Consider the following 23,916-nt stretch of genomic DNA (forward strand, 5'->3'; position numbering starts at 1 on the left):
TAATTATTTGCATGTCTATTGTGCTTTAAATGTTGTTTATTTAAAGTCGTTATTCATGTTTTATCTATTATCCGGTTTATTTTTTGTTATATAAGGCAGTACAATGTAGTTAACATAAGTTTCACAAACTTATTTTTTAGTTTTTTTTGGTAAAATAGTTTTATTTATTCAAATATCTTCAATGATTACAATCATATTTGAAGTAGATTAGAAAAAAACGCATGTCGTTTATATTAACTTTGATGGAGATTGTGATTAACTTAGAACCATTCTTGCGTGCATTAATTTCTGAATGCTTTACTGTATTTGGTATATTAAATAGAAGAAACTATTTGAAAAATTCAGCCTAAATTATGGAATTTGCGTTTCGACTTCATCTCATCAGAATCCGGCATTAACTTAATGACAGGACTAAGCTAGCGCCGGATTGACGCTAGCTCCAAGAACGAAACCACTATTTGTGTTTCTGGGCAAACAAGTCCCACAAGAAAAGGAGCAAGATTTCTTTATATTTTTTCTTAGTGGAGAAAGATTTAGGTAAAAACAATTTTTTCTCAATTAAGGAGAAAATTGTTTAAAATCTTTGCGCGTGAAGAGCACACCTATAACTGAATTAGTTATGGAATTAGCGCTTCGACTTTGTCTCATCAGAATCCGACACTAACTTAGTAACAGTACTAAGCTACTGCCGCTGATTAAACTTTTTTTTTGAAATTATGAATTGTTTCAATGAGTTTCGACTAAATGGTGGAATCTACCTTTTTCTCGGTAATTTTGCATCAACGATTTTTTTGTTCCGCTTCACGAGCAAAAGTTCTTGCCTCGCCTCCGAACATGAATGTCTCGTATCGAATATATTTCAAGTAAAGCCTGATTACAAAAAAAAAATCTTGTCCATTTCATCCAATTTGATCCCTAGGTTTCGCTTAAAGATAAAGAAGGTTTGTAAAATATTATTTAGCGAATTTGTGTAAATATTCAGCTTACTAGCCATGGCTAGCGCATGTTCAAATTATTGCTCAACTCGTATTTGATTGTTTGCTCGCTTGACTTCAGCCATTTCTAATACTGATATCCATCTTTCTTTCTCTAGGTCTACCATCGTTGCAACACCAACCTCAGTCAGTGCACCAACAGCAACCACTACCATCACAGCTGCAACAACAACAACAACAACAGCAACAGTCACAACACCAACCACCAAATCAGTCACAATCGGCGAGTATGTTGCTACTGTCACAAGCGGCAGCAGCCGTTGGTCTAGGTGGTACCACCGGAACCGGTGGCACAGTTTCCGCCATCAACAGCATCAATAGCATCAACAGCAATAGCACGAACAGTACCAGCAACTCTACCAACCCACTCGCAATGGAGTGTGATCCACCGGTGGTGGTGGTTCAACCGCACTCAGTCCTAGCAACAAGCTCCGCCAATCCGAATCACTATCACCGGAATCGCTATCTGCAGCAGCAGCAACAGCAGCACCAATTGCTTGGTCACAAAAGTTACGCCCCTGCTTCACTGCCAATCGATTTGGGGGGCATTACGCATGGTGGTCAGGCGATTGATCCGTCTGCGGCGGCAGCTGCTCTAATGTCGGGTAGCTTTACCAGCCACCCGACAGGTGGCACCAGCAGCAGCAGTAGTAGCGGTGGTGGTAATGGAAGCAGTAGGAGTTTACTATCGCACAACGCGAACTATGCACCGTTTTCGATGAACGATGCAGCCCTCCTAATGGGCCACACCGGTGGCTCAGGCTTCATGGGGCTCGTGCCTGTTGTTGGAGTGGGACCGATTTGTAACAGTACCAGTAACAGTGTGATTTCCGGTCCAAATTCACTCATGGTTGGCGCGGGTAGCGCCATCGGCAGTGGCGCAGGTGGTGGTAGCGGCGGCAGCAGCAGTAGTAGTAGCGCTAGCTCTAAGGGCCTTGGGCGGGCGGCGGTGGCAGTAGCTGCGGCGGCTGCTGCCGCAGCATCAAACGAGCGGGACGAATCACCGATGGTTGGAGTATGTGTTCAGCCCAGTCCAGTCATAATCCACTGACAATAGTGGCCCGGAGGGGATGCTACGGGTTGATGGGAAACCCACGGGATGGGGTCGGTGCAGTTAGTGCGCGAATAGAGTGACGAGGGACGGGGGACGAGTGAAAACGTGAGCGTATCGGGTTGGCGAATAATTCGGAAGTCGAGAGCTGACGACTTTGGCTTTACTATTATTATACTATTGTAGAAAATCTCTACTTCGACGCTTTGTGGTGTCCGATTTGAGGGAAGCGGAAAAAAATGCAAACTTACGTTTGTGTGGTTTGTACATAGGGAAATTTTTCAGACCGTTAGTCAAAGTGTTTTTTCGGCAGAAAAATTGCCTGTACAGTTTTGAAGTAGCTCTACTCAACAAAGTAATATATAAAGATATGTAGCTTAAAAATATTCAGTATCAGCAACAGACGTGCATTACTAAAGAGTAATAAAAAAACTTGTGGTATTTTGAATCGAACGACTTCTCAAAATAAAAAGCAAACAATTAAGTATTTTGATTCCTGGTGAGGGTACACCTGAAACGCCAGTGGGAGGCAGTAGCATGATAATAGACAGCGGCCGAATACAGGGCCATAGAATAGAGCGAATCTGTTACTGCCTGCTAGTGAACTCGTCGATTCGGACGCAAAGCAGAATTTCTGAATCCGCTGAAGAAATACTTCCAAATTGTGGTCGTGTTCTTCTTGTGTCTAATCGATAGCGTCCTCGCGATAACCAGAAGTGCCCCTACGTTGCTGAGAAGACATAGCGCAAGCTTTACTTCAGGTGGAATCTTCTCGTTGAATGACGTTCGCGTACTGACAACATCAAAAACTTTTATTACGGACTGTCACCGTAACGTCAGGATGAATAGAATGCGTTTTCCATGTTCCCATTCACGCGTTCCGTACATCAACACGTTCCGTATCGTTGATGTTGTATGTGAATGTCTCCATTCAACTGCATGTAACTAATTTTGACGTGCTGTACCGGTAACGAAAACCCCACGTTTCTTGTAAATCGTACTCCAACACTAATTATGAAAGTCAAAGGCACGAATTTTCTTCTGCCAATAGATAGGCCAGTAGACTCTCGAACGATGCGCAGCAATTCTGCCCAAGTTGCACTATGACCAGTAGAAGATAAAAGTTTGTCCACGGATCGCGTCTTGTTGCCATAGCTTGCTGTTGCGTGCTCAGATCCTATTGCTTGGCGGTGATACATTAGCTGCGTTGTCTGTCGCATCTTGGGGGTAATTCGGTCCGCCTTCTCTCGCGTTTTCGTTCACGTCTGTGTCAACGGTATTGCATTCGTGTTGCTCATGTTTGCTGTTGGATGTTCTTATTCGTTTCTTGTGTTGTTGTAAATCCGTCTTCAAAGGCATTTTATTATTTATTGGGGGTTTTGGTTTAGAAATTTTTGGTGTAATTATTGTTAGTTCGCTGTTAAACCAACAGTGGTACTGGACCCGATCATTGTTGAGTGAGTGTTTCGTTTTAGTTTTTCTCAGATCTACGGCCATACCGACATTTAATTGGTTATGGGCCCAGGAGGGTTTAATACTTTGTCAAAAAACCGTTGTAAAGAATTACTAAGCCATCAGCAGTTTTTTCTTCGGTATAATTGGTTTTACTGGAATCCACCACGAAGATTGAAAAGTTCGGGATTGAGTGGCTCAGTAATGAGAATTATGAAACCTGCAGTTTTCAAGTTAGGAATCTGCTGATGCGGGATGAATTGTGGACGTATACAGCTTATCCACAACACCAGACCAGACACCAAAACACAAGGCACAATATCGTTGTTCATTGGCATCACACAACAGACACTAATCCGAAACTGCACAACAGCGAAGCACTTAGAGACCACCACCAGAAACGTCGCTAACATAGAAAATTTCCATTTAAAAGTGGATTTGCAACACAACCTACAACGATGTAGAGGACATGGAGCAACACCTACACTAGATGGGAGACCTGTTTCAGAGACTGGAGAATTTCAGTCTTGAATTAAGGACTACCCCGGACAGTGGTGTTAGTTCTGCGAATCCTTCCATCGTTATATGAAGCACTCATAACAGCTTTGGAGAGTCGGCCGGAAGACGATCTCACGATGGAAATAATCAAGTAAAAATTGCTGCGCGGTTTGGCTTAACGCAGGCCATGTGCAAATGGCCAACAGGCGTTCTGGGTGAAACTCAACCGTTATCCGGCCGATCAATGAGCATAAGTCCAAGAAGATGCTTTGATTCCATTGTTTGGAGGGTATTACTCCGTAGTTCACCATTTCATACACTCCACAGCAGAATAGCATGGCTGAACCAAAAAAGTCGAAGTATTGTGGAATGACTGGATGTATGCTGCTGGAAAATTGTTGTTGACCTTAAGCGGTTAACACAGCTGTATATCTGCAGAATCATGGAAAACCTTTGAACCGTGGTATGATACAAAGCCGAATCTCATTCTGCATGTTTCCGGTTCGGTTGCATCTTTCGACGCAAAAGAGAACGAAACTGGAATATTCAGATCATTACAAAGCATACCGCTTTAACAGTATAGCGATAAGGTTGTTTTATCAGAGAGGCACGGTTCATAGCGAACGAGAAGGCTGATACATACCATTCGAAACCGATAGAGATAATCCAGTTTAAGTCCAGCGTCACTCGCGAAACGGTACCGGTTCCGCAATACGGTGAGGTGGTCAAAGATTTTGAATCGGAGTACGAGTCGTGAGAAGACCAACTGAACGAGAAGAAGCGGGTGGTTGAAAGTTTTAAAACACCTGTTCGTCGTTCCGAACGCAGCATAAAATTGACGAGTTCTTGAGCTTCACAGATGCGATGAATCGGTTAACGGTCCGGAAGGTGACTTGTGGAAGGCTGCTATTGAGGAGATGCACAGTTCCTGCTGAATCACGACTCGTGCGAATTACGGAAGCTTTCATCAGGGCGAAAGGCAATAGGTTTTCAAACGTGAAAAACATGGGCGAGCCAACGTTGTCTGCTACAAGGCCCAACTAGTGGCTCAAAGTATCACGTAGAAGTACGATACCGATTATGATGAAGTGTTTGCGCACGTGTGCATCTGTCGGTGGCCCACCGAAGACAAATGCTGATCAAACACGGTTCCAATGTACTCGATATGGATGTCGTATGCCATTTACAGATGAGCTTATGCGGGCTTAGGCAAGCATCCCGTGTGTGTAGCCAAACGACCGATTGTGTACTTAAAGATGGGATGTCAGCATTGCTAGAATGATTCCTGTCTGTACATTTGACAAAAAGGGAAGAAATGCATCTACTTGATTGCTAACCTTGAGTATTTAGTCGTAACCTGCCAAGGTTACGTCAATGGGTGGTATCAAGCATTTTCCGGGTATCCAGATCAGTTCTGGAGTCTCACTCAATCGACAAGCTTATGTGGGGTAGTTATTGGATCGTTTTAGCATGAGAGATGCGAAACCATTCAAAATCCGGCTGAGTCCCAGCCACATATAAATAAAGGATGAGAACAGTGGCAAACTACCCCAGTATACAAGTTTGGTTGGTGGTTCATTGTAAGTTGCTGTGAAAACGCGTCCGGATATTGCCGCAAGTATGTCCATTCTTGGAAGGAAAACAAGTTGTCCATTACAAGACTTGGTTGAGGCACAACGCATATTATGGTACTTGAAATAAACTATAAATTACGAACTGGCGTTGAGTATGATCGACTCGCCGCCCTGTGTTTTCGTAGGCGCCGATTGGGCTGGTGATTCGAATGACCAAAAATCAACGACGTTTTCTGTTCCGTTTAGCTGGTTGTTCCAGCAGTTGGAGCTCAGAGATGCAGACATGCGTCACGTTGAGTAGTACCGAAGCGGAGTACATAGCGCTCGCCGAGTGCTGTCAAGAATTCAAGTGGGTCCAAAAGATTGTTAGCGATTTTGCTGTTTCGTCTTCTCTTCCGCCTTGATCGTGTTCGAGGGCAGCCAGCCAGTTGCGTCAAGCAGGCAAGTTCTTTAACAGTTGGCCGCGCTGACGAAGCTGTTCGTCGGGGAAGAGTGTAGAAGATATCGACGAGTGAATAATCGTTGTAAGCTATGTTACAATAGCCACCAATAAACAATCAGTTTTCGTTGGTTTAATAGCCGGCTGTGGTTTAACATAGGACGACAGCGTACCGGTATTGGTCGTAACAGATGGCGCAAGGTTGCAACAAGGTTTTTCGTGGTGTAGCGAATGATCACAGATTTGGTAGGTAGGAGTTTGTCCTGGGTGCGTGACAAATATTTGCTGAATATAAGTAATACCTTGGACTGATTAGCATTGTGCGGTCAGGTAAGAAGGGATAGGTTATGTCGGACGCATTCTATCCACACGAACGCCATTACAAAGGCCACTTCTCCGTATTTTGACATATGTAGTTTGATTATGCCAGCATTAGTACGCAGTGTCAGGTTATGTAGGTTTACTTTGATAGTGTCATTGTTTATATATGCTGAAATGCTGTATAAAATGACAGTACATTTGACGACATGTTTCAGGTTATTCTACGAAGCAAATAGTTCTGCTTGACTGATGTTTTTAAACACATTCAGTACCTCATGACGTAGATGGTGGAATTGCACAACCGCAACTTCTGCTATGTTGAGCTTCATGTTCACCTTCACCAATTGTTCCACTTAGCAAATCGAATGTTTTACCGGACATTTCGAAAAGTAACAGCAACCCCGTTTAACCACATCGAGGAATAAACTAGCTTTGAATTGTCACTCATTGTTTGTTCACGTTCGTGAATTAGGTAGAAAGAATCTAATTTTGCTGGTGCAAATAGACAAAACGGCGCACGGGTAAATTTGATTGCATACGCTGCTATAGCAGCGGAGCTATTTTTAGCTTCTGAAGTGAGCAAGATGAGAAACCATATTATGTAATTACTTTCATAACAAATCAATGCTAAACTTACTCCAACAGCATTCGAATGACCTCACATACATCCTTTGGTACTCTTTGGCCACTGGGCACTGGACTGGTCAACCATTACTTTCCAACATCGAGCCATCTGTGCAGCGTCCTGAATCTTTTGCTTTAACTCCATTGGATTGATATCCTTGTCGACGAAATCCACCTTTTTGACCTGGTACCACTGTAACACCTTCCGGTTGTAGTAACAGCTTGCCAAATTTTGTCACAACTTAATTGGACTTTTGAGAATCTCAATGAAAGATAGGATATATTATAATTACACAGCTTCGAATCAATAGGTTTGTTGATGATGAAAAGGTGGGTTTCTTTTTCGCAGCTACTAATTCCTTGCCAGATCATGTTACTGGACGAATTTATCAGCGAAACAAATCCTGTAATTTCTGGGACACCATACTGTGCTGTGTTTCTTGACATAGATGGTATCCTCTGTACTTCGTCAGGACCCGGTCATGTATCTTTTGTAAGCATATTATGGCTACAATAATTTTTTTTCGGTCGCGTCGAAGCACGGTGTGAACAGTAATCTGCTTCCAAAGATCATCCGTACAGTGCTACACCGTATTTTTAGCGTCACCTTGATCCGAAAGTCCCTTGATCGACCTCAACACCTTCCAGTTCAGCTGCAGATCCAAAGGTTAGCACTATGTTTTGAACTTCGCGAGTCCCACTCCTGTGATCGCGGTGCCATTTGAGAATATCTACCACGGTAGAAACGGCAATTTTTTCGAGATATTTCGAATCGACCCGGTGTGGAGTTTTCTATGGGGTGCGCAGAATCAATTTTATCGTTTTCCATCTAGCAAAACATTATTAATATTGCCCATATCGAGACGAAAGTTTCATCACTAAAACACGTGTATTTTCGAAATAAATCCTTCCGCAAGAAGCGCTGCTTCAGGATAAATAAAGTGTCCGGATTCTAAGTGGAACCAGAGCTGTAGCGTGGACCTCTGGCGCCCTTGTCAGAATCTCAATTTGATACTTACATTGGTTTTCATTTTCTGTTCGAGTTTTGAGCAATAATTAAGTGTGTGATTGGAAATCCCGACTAACTTTATCACTTATCTTTGTTTATAAAGCAATCAAAGACTTCAGCGTCCCTTGCAGACGTCCCGTAGTCGGAATGTGCACTGAAGCAGACATATACTTACTATATACTTGATGGGCAACAATTCGCTTCGTTGAATCTACGCCGAGTGAAGAATTCTCCTCCACTGGACCCGGTCCTGGGCCAATCTCTTCCAGTCACCCTGGACATTGAGTGCTTTTAGGTCCTCTTCCACTGCAAACAGCCATCATGTACGCGGCCTGCCACGGAGTCGTCGGCCTCTTCCCGGTTCTCTATTGAATATTATCTTTGCCTGTCGTTCTTCCGGCATTCGTGCCTCATGACCAGCCCACCGCAGCCTGTCGTTTTTTATTAGCTTGACAATATCCACTCCTTTATATAATTGGTATAACTCGTGATTCGTGCGACACCGCCAGATGCCACTTTCTTCTTTACTGCCGAGTATTTTCGCAGCAGCTTACGTTCGAAGACACCGATCGTTCTACGATCGACTTCCTTTAACGTCCACGTTTCATGGCCGTACAACGCGAATTTTGTCTTCGTCTGAAAACTACGGGACTTCAGCTGGCTACGAAGTCCGTAAAAAGCCCTATTTGCAACTGCAAAACGCCTTTTCACCTCACGGGTAACATCATTATCGCACGTCACTAGAGTTCCAAGGTACACAAATTCTTCCACTACTTCAAATTCATCACCACCTAACACCACTTCACTACCAACATCACTATTGGACCCCCGTATTCTTCCAGCTATCATGTACTTCGTCTTGCTGGTGTTGATTGTGAGACCAATTCTTGCTGTTTCCCTTTTAAAAGGCACGAATGCCTCTTTCACGGCTCGGCGGTCGATTCCAATGATATCACTATCGTCCGCAAATCCTAGGAGCATATGCAACCGAGTGACGATGGTACCGCTCCTTTGCACGCCTGCTCTCCTGATGGCACCTTCAAGAGCAATGTTGAACAACAAGTTTGACAGCGCATTAATCTGCTTCAATCCGTCTAAGGTTACGAAGGACGTCGAAATCTCACCGCAACCCGAACACTTGATTTCGCTCCATCCAGCGTTACACGAATCAGCCTAATCAGTTTCGTCGGAAAACCATGTTCTACCATTATCTGCCATAACTCGTTTTTTTTCACTGAATCGTACGCCGCTTTGAAATCAATAAACAGATGGTGTGTCTGCAAGTTGTATTCCCGGAATTTATCTAGGATCTGTCGCAGGGGAAACATTGGATCCGTTGTTGATCGGCCTTCACGAAAATCACCTTGGTATTCGCCGACGAAAGACTACTCCAACGGCTTCAATCTGTTGAATAGAATGCGTGACATAATTTTGTACGCCGAATTGAGGAACGATATTCCTCGATAATTGGCACACTCCAGTCTGTGTCCCATTTTGTACAGCCAGTCAGCAGGTAGTTCTTCTTCCCATACCTTCAAAAGAGTACGGTGCAGTATTTCGTGCAGCTGCTCACTACCGTGTTTGAAAAGTTCGGCCGGGAGCTCGTCCTTTCCAGCAGCCTTACAGTTTTTCAGCTCTTTGATTGCCTTTTTCACCTCTTCTAGCGTCGGAGGCTCCACAGCTTGTCCATCGTCACTTGTCCTTATTCTGTTCGTTGACGCGCTAACATTCTCTCCATTCAACAATGTATCGAAGGGCTCTCCCCACCTGGCCGCTACCATAGTTTTATCTGGCAGCTAGTTACCGTCACGGTCATTGCACATGACGGGAGACGGCGCTGTTTTCTCCGTACGCCATTGACAGGTTCATGAAATTTCTGCATATCATTTCGTTTCATACTGTTTTGCGCCTCAGTAATGACGTTCTCTTCATACTCTTGCTTCCTTGTACCGCTCTCTGTTCTGCCGGGTACCAGACACTAACATCCGGCTTCTGGCAGCATTTTTCTCATCCGTCACTCTCTGGCACTCCTCATTGAACCAAACGTTTCTGGGTCGTCTCTGAGCAGTACCTATTACTTCTCGCGCTACTGTGCTCACCGCTCCACAGTGATCACCTTCCATACAAAAGTCGGACAAAACCTCAAGAGTGGCCCGAATTTGATGAAAACTTCACATTAGGGTAATTTTGTAACGCTGAATTCATATTTGATGTTTATTTTTTGTTTTTTAAATCCTCAAAATTTTGGCACTTAGGGTAGTTCGAAAATTCAACATTTACGAATTTAAAGTGCACTATTTCCGAAAATTCGTTTTCAAAAAATTAGGTTCGGTGAATTTTTTAGCAGAATACACATTTTTTCAATTGTTGATAATGATAAGATACATCTATAAATTATATTGCGAACCCTGGGTAGTCAAAGGCTATCATGCGTCTCCTTCAGACGTATCATGAAAAATCACCTTTTTTCATACCTCGGGGCAGAAAGGGGCAAAACAAGATATTCATTTTCGAAAAGTACACTAATTTTCAAATATAATGAACAACAAGCGATCTTTCCGAACCGTTTCAAAAAAAAGTACAGCCACTTTGAACATTATAACTTTAAACTATTGCTCGATTTATTATTTGTTTTTCATGTCTGAGCGAGAAGAAAGGCTTGTATCGACTAAATCGAATGGCAGCTATAAATCCAGTGAATAACCTTTCAAATGAAATCAGTTTGACCCCAATCGGAATCTCAACTAAAAAGATATATTCATTTGAATAACTTAGGTTTGAAAAGAGTTTTCCTCAGAATTCATCATCTATTTCACCTTCGAAGTTCTGTAAAAAATTGAACTCTCGTCTTAGGGACTTAATATTTTTAGAAGACTCTATTCAACCTGTTAAGAAGCAGAGAAAAATGTTAAATCACGAAAAATCTAAAATAAAATTTTGAGGTTTTGTCCGGCTAGGCGACACTGTGCGCTCCGTGGATTGAATTCCACAGATTGTTGAGGTTGGTGTCTACGTTGATTCCCCTTATCCGCTCATCACGCTTCTGGCGGTACTCGTCCGTCATACCTTCTGCTGAGAAGCACTGGATATTGAAACGCAACGGTCGCTGAGTTCTTGAGTTCGCTAACCATGCTCGAATCTTACTGACAACGAGATAGTGATCAGAGTCGATGTTTGGTCCTCACATCTATAGCATCCGAGAAGTGTCGGCCGTCTACCAGGACATGGTCTATTTGATTGCAAGTTTCGCCATTCGGGTGCATCCAGGCGTGCTTACGGATGTCTTTGCGTGCAAAGTAAGTGCTGCTGATGGCCATCCCTCTAGCTGCAGCGAAGGTCACTAGTCTCAGGCCGTTGTCATTGGTTACAGAGTGAAGACCCTTCTTACCAATGATAGGACGGAAAAAGTTCTGTCTCTACCGATTTGAGCGTTGGCGTCGATAACAATTTTTACGTCATGCTTTGGGCACTCTCCGTAGGTTTTGTCGAGACACTCGTAAAACACGTAATTCACCTCATCGGATTTATCGTTTGTCGGTGCATAGATGTATAGATGCAAAATTAACACACGGATCAATTTTAACCAAATTTTAACTTCGAAGTATGTATGACTTATAATGAAACACGAAAACTAATTTGAGGAAAATCTTCCAAATATGATGCAGAAAATCAAAATTATCAGTAGTTGGTTCGAGCGAATTTTTTAAATAAGTTTACGCTAGGCGCTTAAAGGCAACGGATGAAACATTTTTTCGAGAGACTGTGCATGTAGGGTAGTTCACTGCGCAGATGATTCATTAGAAAATTCCAGCCGTTTCTATCATACAACGATCCGAAGAAAATATTTCAATATTTGTTCCATCACCAACCGTTAAATTTATTTCCGCTGGTGGGAGACTATATCGGCATCCGGATTTCCAATTAATTCGACCGAAGCTCGTTCGTATTTGACTGTCACTCATTTCATATAAATTTCAGTAGAAAGCTTTGAACTGTATATTCGTGAAATCAGTTGGCACTAGCTGTTTGAAGGCGATCGAATTTCGAAAAAACTGACTAAATGGCGGCTAAATTAAAAAAAAACACAATATTCAATCGTGAAAGATATCTGAAAAGTTCGCCCAGATGGATTAAGAATGGTGATATCCTGTCTAAATCAAGCAAAGGACATTACTGACGACAAGTATTTTATTAAGGACTACCGCGTCTACATGTCCGTTCACATAGTTGAGATCGACGGTGTGGTCACCGATTCGAGTTGGTCGTTTGTGGGGTGAAAGGGTTGGCTATTTCAAGGATCTCTTTCTTCATTGAATGAAGATTTTGAATGTCAATCACACAGGGCGGGGCAAAATTGTATATCTCTTTTAATTCGTATCTGGTGATCTGCTTAGCTAATTGAGACGGCACACTTCTTTGTGTTACAAACAGTCGAACACGTAGACTCTGCATCGACAAGGTTTGCACTAAATACAAGCAAATAGGTCTGTGTATCAATGAGGACTGGTGGGGCTATTGCGCAGAGTATCATAGGGGATGATATCCCTTAAAATGCGCTCCAATTACTTTCTACAGAATATCTAAAGAGATCTTTGTTACTCACCACGACAAACATTTATGCTCTCGTGGCTTAGAAAAAGTGTGACTCTGACGATCCTTATGTGGGCACATCTGTAACTGTCCGCAAAAGCTGTAAGCAGATGAAATTTCTTGTGAAAACTAAAATTTTTCTCTTGAGGGGACGCAAAATAAAACAGCTCGAGGAAGTGCCGTCACAAAGTCTCATAAACCAGCTCCAAGTGTTAAAAATTTAAGATCAAAAAAGGAGTTTCCATCGCTTTCAGGAACACAAAAAATCCCAAGTCGCTCAACATTTCAACCAGAGATTCAGCTTAGTGTAATGGGTTGGGCACTGGAATAATGTGATATTACGGCGCTCCTCCCGACACTGAAGAAAATGTGATTCTCTGTTGTTTTCTTGATGTCAATCGCTTTAGTTTTTCTTCACAATCTTTGCTACAGTCGTTATTCGCTGGTTAGTCGAGTCAGGTCTGTCAGTTGGTCCAACTAGCGAATCAAATTCGTTAGTTGGCCAGACATTGTGGCCCAACCAGCGAATCATGACTGTATAGCTTTAAGGAGGTAGCCTGCTCTACTGCCCATGACCACACTTCTGTCCCATTAGTGTAGCTATCACTACTATAATTTGAAATCTTTGCAGCTGAAATTTTTGTGTCATGCCACTCAAACAGTTTCGTTATTTAATCTTCTATCCACTTTAAATTTGAGACCAACGATCTTTATTGTGAATAAATCTGAATGGGACGAACAAGGCCGTTGTGGACTCTCCTGATGCCTTTGGAAACTCAGTTTCGCGCCCCTTTTGCATTTATAATGGCTTTGTTTCTCAGTTTCTTATTTTACTTACTGATTTTTCGATTAGTCCTCATTTATTTGATAAAACTAATCAAGATTTGTGCGCCCCTTCACGATTGGCGCCCTTGGCGGGTGCCAACCCGGCCAACCGCACGCTACGGGCCTGATTGGAACATAATTCAATTATTTTATCCTGTTTTATACTGGCGGTTCATTTTGATCTATTTTGTTCGATGTAGAACTTCTAAAGCGATTCTTGCGCCGAAGAATCTCGGTTTACGTTGGAATTTTTTAGCCAACCAGTCCATAGTAATAGGATTTAGCTTGTTTTACAAACAACGATCTGCCCTTCGATATTTATCTTCGGTCGCTCAACTGAATGTCGTTAGAACCAGGTTACGAGTAAATAATTTCGTATGTGGTGGAACTGGATAAAGGTGACTTCCTTAAATCTAAACACCATTTTCACCTGTATCACATCGCGTTCGGATTAGCGTATACGATAAAATTTAGAATTTAAACGGATTTAGCATGTGCGTCTGATATAATAAGCTGATACTGTTTCACGCCGATTCCGGCGCCGAAGATTGCACAGATTGTTGAGTTTATCCTCAAACTGAGTTTGCATTGTTTCCCTCCCAAACAAGCTGGTGACACCATTGTTTTTAGTTATTCTTACTTTTCTAGATACCATTGGTTTTTTTTGTATGGAGATAGGAGTCAGTTGATCAGATTGTATAATTCATCCAAACTTAGCGGAGAATAAGGCTAATATCTACTAATGAGAAAGTTTGCAACACGCGGGGTGACAGTGTATAGCTTGAGTAAGCGTTGTGTACATTTTAAGGCTAGAGAATGCGTATGCGTTCAACTAAGGCGTTCCAATTCGTAATGGAACGAGCAAGAATAGTTATACTATAAATGAAGGAAGAATATATATATCGACTGATTTTGATGATAATTTCAAACACGTTTCCTTTCACTGTCATTCTGTTCGGTAGCTTCGCACGAGCAGCACACGTGGCTGCCATCCAAAGCAAACCGTGGCAGGTCGAACCTAGTTAATTTTTTTTGGTCGATGCAAGCAGGAGAGAGAGAGAGTAACGTAATTTCACTACCATTACAAACTAACTGCATTACACAAATTACTCGTAGCACTGCTAGTGAAAATCAACCACACACACTAAACACACATTGTACATTTACACACTTTTATATAGACATTGTGCATTGTATCACGCGACGAAAAATCTCTTTAGTAAAACGAAATCAGTTCCACATACCAAAAGCGCAACAGGTAACCGGAAAAGCGCATTGAAGCCGTAGTAAGACACCAACGTAGAAAACACGCCAAATCACAGCTGTTTCGGGGTAAAACAAATACGAAAGCATGTGAATACTACAAAAGAACAACAAGAAAAACGATTATTTAGGGACAAATCGAGGGGAGGGGGAAAGCGGGGTAATCCAAATGGAGCAATGCTGCATAAAACACTAGACAAACGAATGGTAAGACCAACAATTTAATTTATTAAAGTTTTATTTAAAAATAAACTAAAATTGAGGAAGAAGACAATGAAACTGGACAATGTTTTCCTGTATATAGTAACTGATAGTGCTAATAAATAACTAGTGGAATGAGAGAAAAAAAGAAACAATACGTTTAAGCAACGCAAACGTTAAAAAAGAGTAAGGACGAATGGCGGAGCAGTATGAAATTAGATTAATAACTAAAGGAAAGAAGTAAATTAATTAAATTAATAACTAAAAACTAGCGGATAAGATAAGTTAATAAAAGAAAAAACTAAGTAAGGACAATTGATAAGTAATAAAAAAAGAAAAAAATGCTACCAGCAAACAAAAAAGTAAATTAGCAGAACAAAATATCGCAAAAAGAAAATCCCTTCAGAAGGTGTACATCGGCAATGAAGCAGCTGTTATGGTTCTCTCTTTGTTTCGATACTCTGACAGCATGGACAAAAATGAGTAAAGAGAACTTAGCAAATACCAAAAAAGAAAGAAAAAACATCTCCGGTATCGTTCTCAGCAATCCATTACAAAAAAAACACATTCACAGCCACACAGTAACAAGTCTGACACGGTACTCTCCTCTCGCGGAGACTAGCCAGTATTCCGACGGGAGAGGGTTTTAACAAGTGACTGGATTAGATAAATTTGTCATACCACTACTACTAAAGAAAACAACACATGGTATATATCCAAACAGTAAAGAACTGAGCTAAATAAAAACACACTCACACATACACACACACATTAGTACATCTACATACACACGCCCTAGCGGCTAATAGTAACAGGAAGGGAGCTGTCCCCTAATGGAACAAATAAAAAAGGAAGCAAACTCTATTCTTTAATCATTAATCGAATTAATAAAAAAAAACAATGAGTAATGCAACCTAAAATAATATATTTATACACCTAAGACACAACCAGAATGCGAACAGGATGAACCGAGCGTAGCAAGGGAGCGGAAAATTCGGATTGAGAAATTAGAAATCAATGATATGGCAAACCAAAAAAAAGACATTTGTATGAAAAAGTCGTAAAAAACACAAAAATAAATCACATAAAATTAGAGAGCAAAAATTAACAAAGAAAAAAAAGTGGAAACTATAGACAAAATGGCATATTGTTGATTTTGAGCTGGTGGCCGCGTGGGGGGATGAAATACACGTAAAAGAGTGCTGTAACCGAAAAGTAGCAATAAGTAGCGTGACGGGAAACAGATAAGGAAGTAGCGCAAGAAAGAGACTGGAAACGAAAGAACACGAGAGACGAAACCAATATGCTGTAGAATCGAAATGGCGAGAAAAGTAGTGTGTAGAATGGACGCTAGAGCGATAGCTGAAGCGCAAAAAAAAAATGGAGAAAAAAAAAACCACAAAACTGAAATGAATAAAGTGTATTACAAGTAAATGAATGCGAGAAAGTAACAATTGAAAGCTGGAGGTGGTTCGTTATTTCGAGTGGAAGATGCTTGAGAAAACCTTGTTTAAGGGGACGTTCTCTTTTTTTGGTCGAAAACTAGGAAAAGTTTTTGTGGAATAATGATTAGGAGTGAGTACTTCCGGTTTAAATCATTAAATTCGTTTATTATTCAAGATTCGTAAAAATTAGTATCTGAGTTAATCTCGAAATGGAGGTTTGAAAATGGCGATTTCTCTCTGCCCCTGCACACGACTGCGAGCTTACTGTCTCTTGAAGTAAACTGAAATACAAAGTCATTAACATTTCGCAAAAGATAGTCAAATTCTGCAAGGCTGCTAAACTTTGACAAATATTTGATTTCATGATAAACATTTAAATTGGAAAATTTAGTTTTTTTTATTATAGATAAATATCTGGTAATATTAATTTACAATGTCTTACAGTATTTCATTACTTTTAAGAAATAATGAATTTTGATTTCGGCTGTCGGCTCGTAGGTTTTGGACCATGTTTTGCGTGCAGAGATAGACGGGAATCGTCATTCCGAGTTTGACACCCCAATATTGTTTTTTACGAATTCTTGAAGATCAACCGAAATTTTAGCATGAAAATCGGAAGTTCTTTTCGTACAAAAGAAAGAGAAATTACACTAAGCACACTGCTTGCCGTCTAGGTTCCTTCATTGAGCAGTTTAGCATTTTAGTTAAAAATTGGATTACTTTTGCTTTTCAAAGCTCACAGTTGACAACAAATACGGCTAGGACAGTGGCACATTATTCAACTAAGTTAGGCCCGCGCGCTGATTTTGTTTTTTTTACGTTTCTTATAAATGAAAGATATAGAAACCCTCAAAATTTAAATATTTTTTCCAAAGCCTGGATGGCCGATTCTTTTGTACCAATCGACTCAGTTCAACAAATTCGATAAATTTTACCTTCGAAAAGGATTCCTCAACAGACACCGCTGTTTGCTGAATCGTGGTTGGTGTCGGATTGGTTTGTAGTAATTAAGCTTACCGACGAAACCTAAACCTCTTGTATCTCGCAATCCTCTTCCAACCGGGGGAACCGTTAGGTACTAGTTCAATATGGTCTGTGCTCTTGCTCTTTTATGTTAATCGTTCATGTTTTTTTCCATTGCTGCTTTTTGGTTGCTGTCCAACCTACCCAGTTAAACTCATTCCGGAACCGGTTCGGATTTCTGAATGGAGTCATTATGGATTCCAAATCAAATGCAACAACCGATTCCGACTCAGAATCGGTTGTTGCATTTGTTTTGGAATCCATAATGACTCCATTCAGGATTCCGAATCATATTCCGAATGGTTTGACCGGGTATATCTGACCTGCTCAGGTCCGCTGCAAATAACGTCACCTGTTGAGACACGAACCGGTCCGGACGTGTCGACCATAAAGATGTAAACCATTACCACCCAGTTAAACTCATTCCGGAACCGGTTCGGATTTCTGAATGGAGTCATTATGGATTCCAAATCAAATGCAACAACCGATTCCGACTCAGAATCGGTTGTTGCATTTGATTTGGAATCCACAATGACTCCATTCAGGATTCCGAATCAAATTCCGAATGGTTTGACCGGGCACCACCTTCGCAAGGTTTCTTTTCCTTCTTGATACTTCTCGTTCCTAGGGTAACCAACCAATTTTGGACCCCTAGAGGAAGTGAAATTACGTGAACGTCAAAAAATATTTGCTTGCTTATGTTTTTAATGCAATACATGCACGAGTCTGCTCTAAAATTACCGTTCTTAAAAGAAAACTGTCAATGGATGTTTTATACATTGACATAATCTCGAAAATGACATTTCTTCACAGCATGAATTTTTCACATTTCGGACCCTTCCACACTAATTTGGACAGTGTTCCAAGCATATTTTGGACACACTGAATGTGACTGAATATATTTTGGAAACAGTGAAGTTTTTTCAACTAAACTGACCTACTGACTCGTTCTCTTTACAGTATATTTAATGCATGAAAGAAGAACATAAGCAAATCAGCGACTGTCAATCAAAAATGGTACATTAATCTTTATATGGAACGCTGACTGCATGTAGTTTTTTAGTTCTATCATTTTGAGAAATAGAAAAACTTTCGGTACAATTAGGTTACTGCAGAGTTAACAAAGTAGCATTAAATGTTATGCAATAGAGTTGACAATAATATATTTCGTGTAACAATTCATCTGTAGCAGTAAATCAAGGTTCAAAGTTCGTCAGGAATCTTGTACTAAATATTAATTTTTAATTTCTTTTGGTGGTTTCTTGTTATTCTTTCTAAGCTCAGTTTCTCTTTGTTTCTCTTCCTTTACTTTCCTTTTTCTTCAGTTTTCGCCTTGTGGTATTCAACTGTTCGGCTCAATGTTAAAACAGCAGGACTACGTCGCTTGAATCGTAATGTTCCTGATCGTGTGAGTGTTTCAGGCGATTCTAGGAATTCAGCAAGCACATTCTTATTGTCATTATTTAGCTGTGATTAGGGATGTCCGATTAGTTCTCGATTAATCGAACTAATCGATTATTATGGAAACTAATCGATTAATTTTTAATCGATTAACGAATTTAACGATTATCGGATAATCGATTAGATAGCGTCGATTATTGGTCGATTAATTTTTTTAATGCGCGTAAAATTTTAATTTTAATTTATTTATTCCATTTTGGCGACAAGCGGCTTCAAACTACAACTTAACCAAAAATACTAATTAGCATTGAAATTCATGGGTCAAAGAGCAACAATATATTGTGCTGCCAATTGTAACTTTGAAATTCACTTCTAGGGGGTGTTGAAACACCATTAACTTACGTTTTTGGAAGTCTTACATTCACGATCATATCTTTGAATAATTTGAACAGATCAGTTGGAAAGATTAGATCAACCGCGGGATTACGAATTGAACGTTGTCATTCGTGCCGGATTCGCTCTATAAATACTTTTAGATTGTCTTGAGTTCAAGCAAGAAAAGGCTTAAAACAGTACCGGCCACAAACTGTCTGAAGAGAAGGAGAGGTTTAGGTACACTATATGCGTCTCTCCAACAGATACTAGATCCATGAGAAGTTCTATGAATTCTGATAAAGGATCCTTTAAATTAAACTTGGTAGAAGCAATTCCGTCTTTATGCATGGGAAGACTGGGCCAAGGCCAGGGGCCCCGAGATTTTGGGGGCCCACATTTAGCATGAATATAAAATAATTCTAAAGACTATATTTTAAAAAATTGCTTCACTCAGATCAGTAGCAGCTCGAAATCACGCATTGCACCGTATCCCGTGTGATCAAAATTTTTAAAAAGCATCAGAGCGGCAGGAAACGAAGCATTTCATCACTATTGAACCAATTCAAACGTCAATCCAACATTTCCATTCATGTTTTAATTTATTTTTAATAACAGTGCAACGTTTGGTACACCACGTATATAAAGATCGTGTTATGGCTGTCTTCGACACAACAGTTTGTTCAATAGGGATTCTGTTATTATTATATTAAATTCGGCCATCTGTAAGCAAAGTGGAATACTGGTTGGGTGGTCAGATTACACCATCTGGGAAGACTATAGCGTAGTTGGTAGGTCAGCTACACTGTACGCAGCTCACCTGAGTTCGAACTCCCACCGCCGCAAATAGTGTGTTAGGCCGTTTGCTACTACAGGTCAAATCGGTCAGGAAAACAAATAACTTTTTAAGATGCACTCAGATTATCTTTCTTTTTCGACAATATTTGGACATCAGGTTGTGAAAATCTGGAATAGTCTTTGTTCTCCATAAACTTTGAATCCCACTTTATATTTTGTTGAATATGTTCGACACGGTTGACTGATTTGGCTCAAATATGAAAGAGTGTCTCAGCATGGCATGAGGTAGAAGTGATTCTTTGATGCTGGGAATCAGTTTTGGATCATGCTCATTCTCGACAGCTGTTTATACCAATTCAATTAAAGGGGCCCTTAGCTCAATAGTGCCAAGGTGCCCCGAGTAGTCTAAAGACGGCCCTGTGTAGAAGATTGTGAAGCCAGTATTAGCCATTCGCCGAAATTCTACTGTATACCGAAGTGAACGATCATCATAATCAGATTGAGATGGACGTTTTGTATTTTCTGTTACTGCTCTCAGAAAAACTTTTAAACTAATCGATTACTTCGATTAATCGATTATTTCTTGGTTTTAATCGATTACGATTAATAGAAATGTAAAAAATAATCGATTAGCTACTAATCGATTAATTGGAAAAATCGGACATCCCTAGCTGTGATATGTCTCTTAGATTTGTCAACATATCTCGACAAACATGTCAAATGGTCCTAAGTGCAAATGAGAGCCTCTCTTTGTTTACTTCTCTTTCGATTATTACGGTGTCATCCTAAAACTTTTCAATATTGTTTCAGGATATATCGAAAGACTCTGATTTCGACTAGCTTATTCTGCTATGAGTTGAGTAACAAAGTATAAACTGCCGAGTTATTAGCGAAAGAGAAAGTAAACAAACAGAAACTATCATTTGCATTTAGGACCATTTGACATGTTTGGCTAGATATAGCTCGTCGATTCTACAAATTCGAACTACAAATGTTCTTCCATATGGATTTCAGAAGTATCCTCTTTGGTAATATTATGGTCTTCAACGAAATGTTCCTCAATCGTTTGATTTTCGACATTCATTGGTTTGAACATTTTTAAATAATTTGGCCAAAAAGAGCAGGCGACCCGAGATGCATTATAGTATAGGTGTTCACATTTGTCAAGTTTGAGTGTGTTGGTTTGTTGCTAGTGAAATTAATCATGGCGGCCCAGGACCGCGAAGCACATAATCAACAAACCGACCAATCGAAAAGAAGCTTATAAGCACGTGGTAAAAATAAGTATGGCGTCCGGGATCGCAAAAGAGCAAATGTTTACATCACTAACCAATCAGAATGAAGTATGAGACCACGTGCTTCTGTTTTCTTCTTCATTCTTCTTGTTTGCCCGAAAAAAGTGACAGCTGATGCACACATAGAAAAAAATGTGTACACCTGTATACACCTCGCAGGCGACCTACCGTTACGAAATTTTTCACTTTTTGATTATTTTAACTCGATAAACAAATAGCTGTCAAGAAAGAAAATCGAGGGGTGTCCAAAATAAGATGATATCAATTTTTTGACATATTGTGGACACCAAAGGCGTTGTTTATGTATTTATTTAAAGGCTCGCACAGAATGAAGCCGATTCTACCTATCGAACATGTCGATCGTGATCCGACAAATGGGCGTAACTAACAAATGTACACAAACAGAGATTTGATTAATATCTGAAAGAGGAGTAAAAATACTTTATAAAAAATATAAAAACTAATTTATAAATATTTCACACTTCATGAAAATCAATAAAAAACAAAACGGCGAATCCGACTTTCAACTGTAAACAAAATGCCAGGCGGGTTACGCCTCTGCATTTCTAAGGTAGTGTATACAGGCGAAATTGACAGCATCATTGTTTACAAGGTCCGTAAACAGAATCGCCCTAAACAAAAACCAAATGCTTGTTACGCTCAGGAGGAATAACAAATTTTCCCCTCCAGCGAGCACGGCGAAAGCCACATTTGATTTTTGTTTTTTGGCGACACTGCAGGGCGAAATTGAGAGTCGTCAAAACAAGAGGGCGACTCGAAAATGGCCTAATCAACATTTCATAACAACACTCGGCGAAATAATTTTTTTTCAATTTTATCAACGAAATCGTTATTATATAAAAAATTTTAGTTATGCTTCCGAAAACTAGTATTATTTTAATATGTTGCAATATATTTGAAAGCGCAGTATGCAATCACTGTTAAAATACGATTTAATTTTCTGAAGCGAATTTTCAAAACTATTTTTCTCGATTCGATATCTTTGCGACTTCGGCCCTTTGGTCGATTCATGATAGATGTCACCGGCTACCTATCGTGCAAAGTAAACAAACGTACTTCTTTAGCTATGCCCCTATGCGTGCCCCCAAGGGAACTATTGTTATTGGCGGGAAAAATATTACAATAATAGGAGTGAAACACTAATTGTTTATATATTTACCTTTTCTCATTTCTTATATTGCTTACAAAAATCAACAAGTTAACAATAACGTGATGAATACACATTTTAATTGATTCGTCGAGCCTCTACAGTGCCATTGAACTACTTTCAGGATTATTTTCCCTTGATATATTCGCAAACGTTATTGTTCTGTCATAGTGAAATGGATTTGGTACTGTTCTATACGAGTGTCAAGTTCATCCGAGATAAAATGACCCGCTTCAAATGACCTGAGTCCTGCGTAGCCTCGAATTCTTTGAATAAATTTAAACAGTTTATTAATTGATTATTAAGCATTTAATAAATCAGATAAAATGATGCTTGAAATGATTTTCGCTGGGATGTTTCGTTTGCCACGATAAGTTGCTTAATTTTTCATTCAGTATAAATTTATTCTGTAATTTGATCGAAATCACTCAAAGTTACAGCAAATATTCCGGTTGCCAGAAAAAAATAAATAGTCTGTATTCTACGCAGTGTTGCGCATTCCTCTGTTACGGGACTCTATATTGTATACAGACTCTAGTGGACACCATTTATTTAAGATTTTTTAGATAAAACCTTACAAAGAAAACCTTTTCAAACACGTTACATGCATAATACCAAATCAGACAAACTAATTAAATCGATAAAAAAAATATTATAATTCAAGAGTGCTGATTCAAATGGTACTTAGTGACAAATGTAAACAAACTGAGTTATTTGCAGCGCAGCATGTGATTACAACAAAGCTAACTAATACCGAAAGCCAGGATTCATTATACCCAGTACTTATCAAAATAACAAGCATTATATAAAAAGTCGCATAGTTTTCATGATCACATTTTGAAATTTTGCACTTGAGACCTTTTAAATTGAAAGGACCTATGCGTGAAACATTTCAAAACCTCTGCACCTGTTCATAGGCGCCATGCAAAAACGACGCAAGATTCTTTTCATTCTATACAGGGATGCCACATGTTTTTGTGAAATGACTGTAAAAGAATAATGAAAATGTCTGTAAAAATCTGTAGATGGTTTGTAAACTCTATTTACAATAGAATATTACTTCAAAATTAGATTGAAATTCGAATACTATTGTGAGGAATCACTTGTATTCGAATACAGTTGTTATAGTGCAATTTTGCTAAACACTTTTACTCTTTTAAAAGTCTGTAGATTGCTGGCTACGTCTGTAGGAGGCTATCAAAAGTCTGTAAAATACAGACATGTCTGTAAATCTGACATCGCTGATTCTATATGTTTTTCCCACTGCACATAGGTACTTAGTAAAAACGTCCTAAGCATCTAAATAAAAGAAATTATTTTCTTCTGTTCATGCGACTTATTTTGGAAGTTGAATTTAGAAAGTATATAGTTTGTGGCACTATAAACTTGATTCTAACCGCACTGCGCACTTGCTATTCTTCTATTGAATTCTTCTCATAAACTGGTTAGCTCGACTGGTCTGTCTATCAAAGTACCATCTCTATCACTTGAAATACATGTGTTTTGACAGCTCGCAGTTTTCAGTAGCAGTTTGATCAGTCGCACTTTGAAAGTGCGGAATCCAGGTTGGTG

The 23,916-nt window shown here is 39.9% G+C and overlaps 1 protein-coding gene across 3 annotated transcripts in view; it reads left to right on the top strand.

Moving 5' to 3' along the window:
- LOC131684761 (serine/threonine-protein kinase minibrain) overlaps window positions 1-16,302 on the top strand; it is a 262,707-nt gene extending 246,405 nt beyond the window's left edge. For all 3 annotated transcript variants that reach the window (XM_058967895.1, XM_058967896.1, XM_058967897.1), the window contains one exon: window positions 1,094-16,302. In XM_058967895.1, the coding sequence (XP_058823878.1) occupies window positions 1,094-2,046 (953 nt within the window). In that variant the 3' untranslated portion in view covers window positions 2,047-16,302. The remainder of the gene's footprint in view (window positions 1-1,093) is intronic.
- The last annotated feature ends 7,614 nt before the right edge of the window (window positions 16,303-23,916 follow it).

Source organism: Topomyia yanbarensis, chromosome 2, assembly GCF_030247195.1.
Source record: "Topomyia yanbarensis strain Yona2022 chromosome 2, ASM3024719v1, whole genome shotgun sequence".
In the NCBI taxonomy this organism is placed as follows: Eukaryota; Metazoa; Arthropoda; class Insecta; order Diptera; family Culicidae; genus Topomyia; species Topomyia yanbarensis.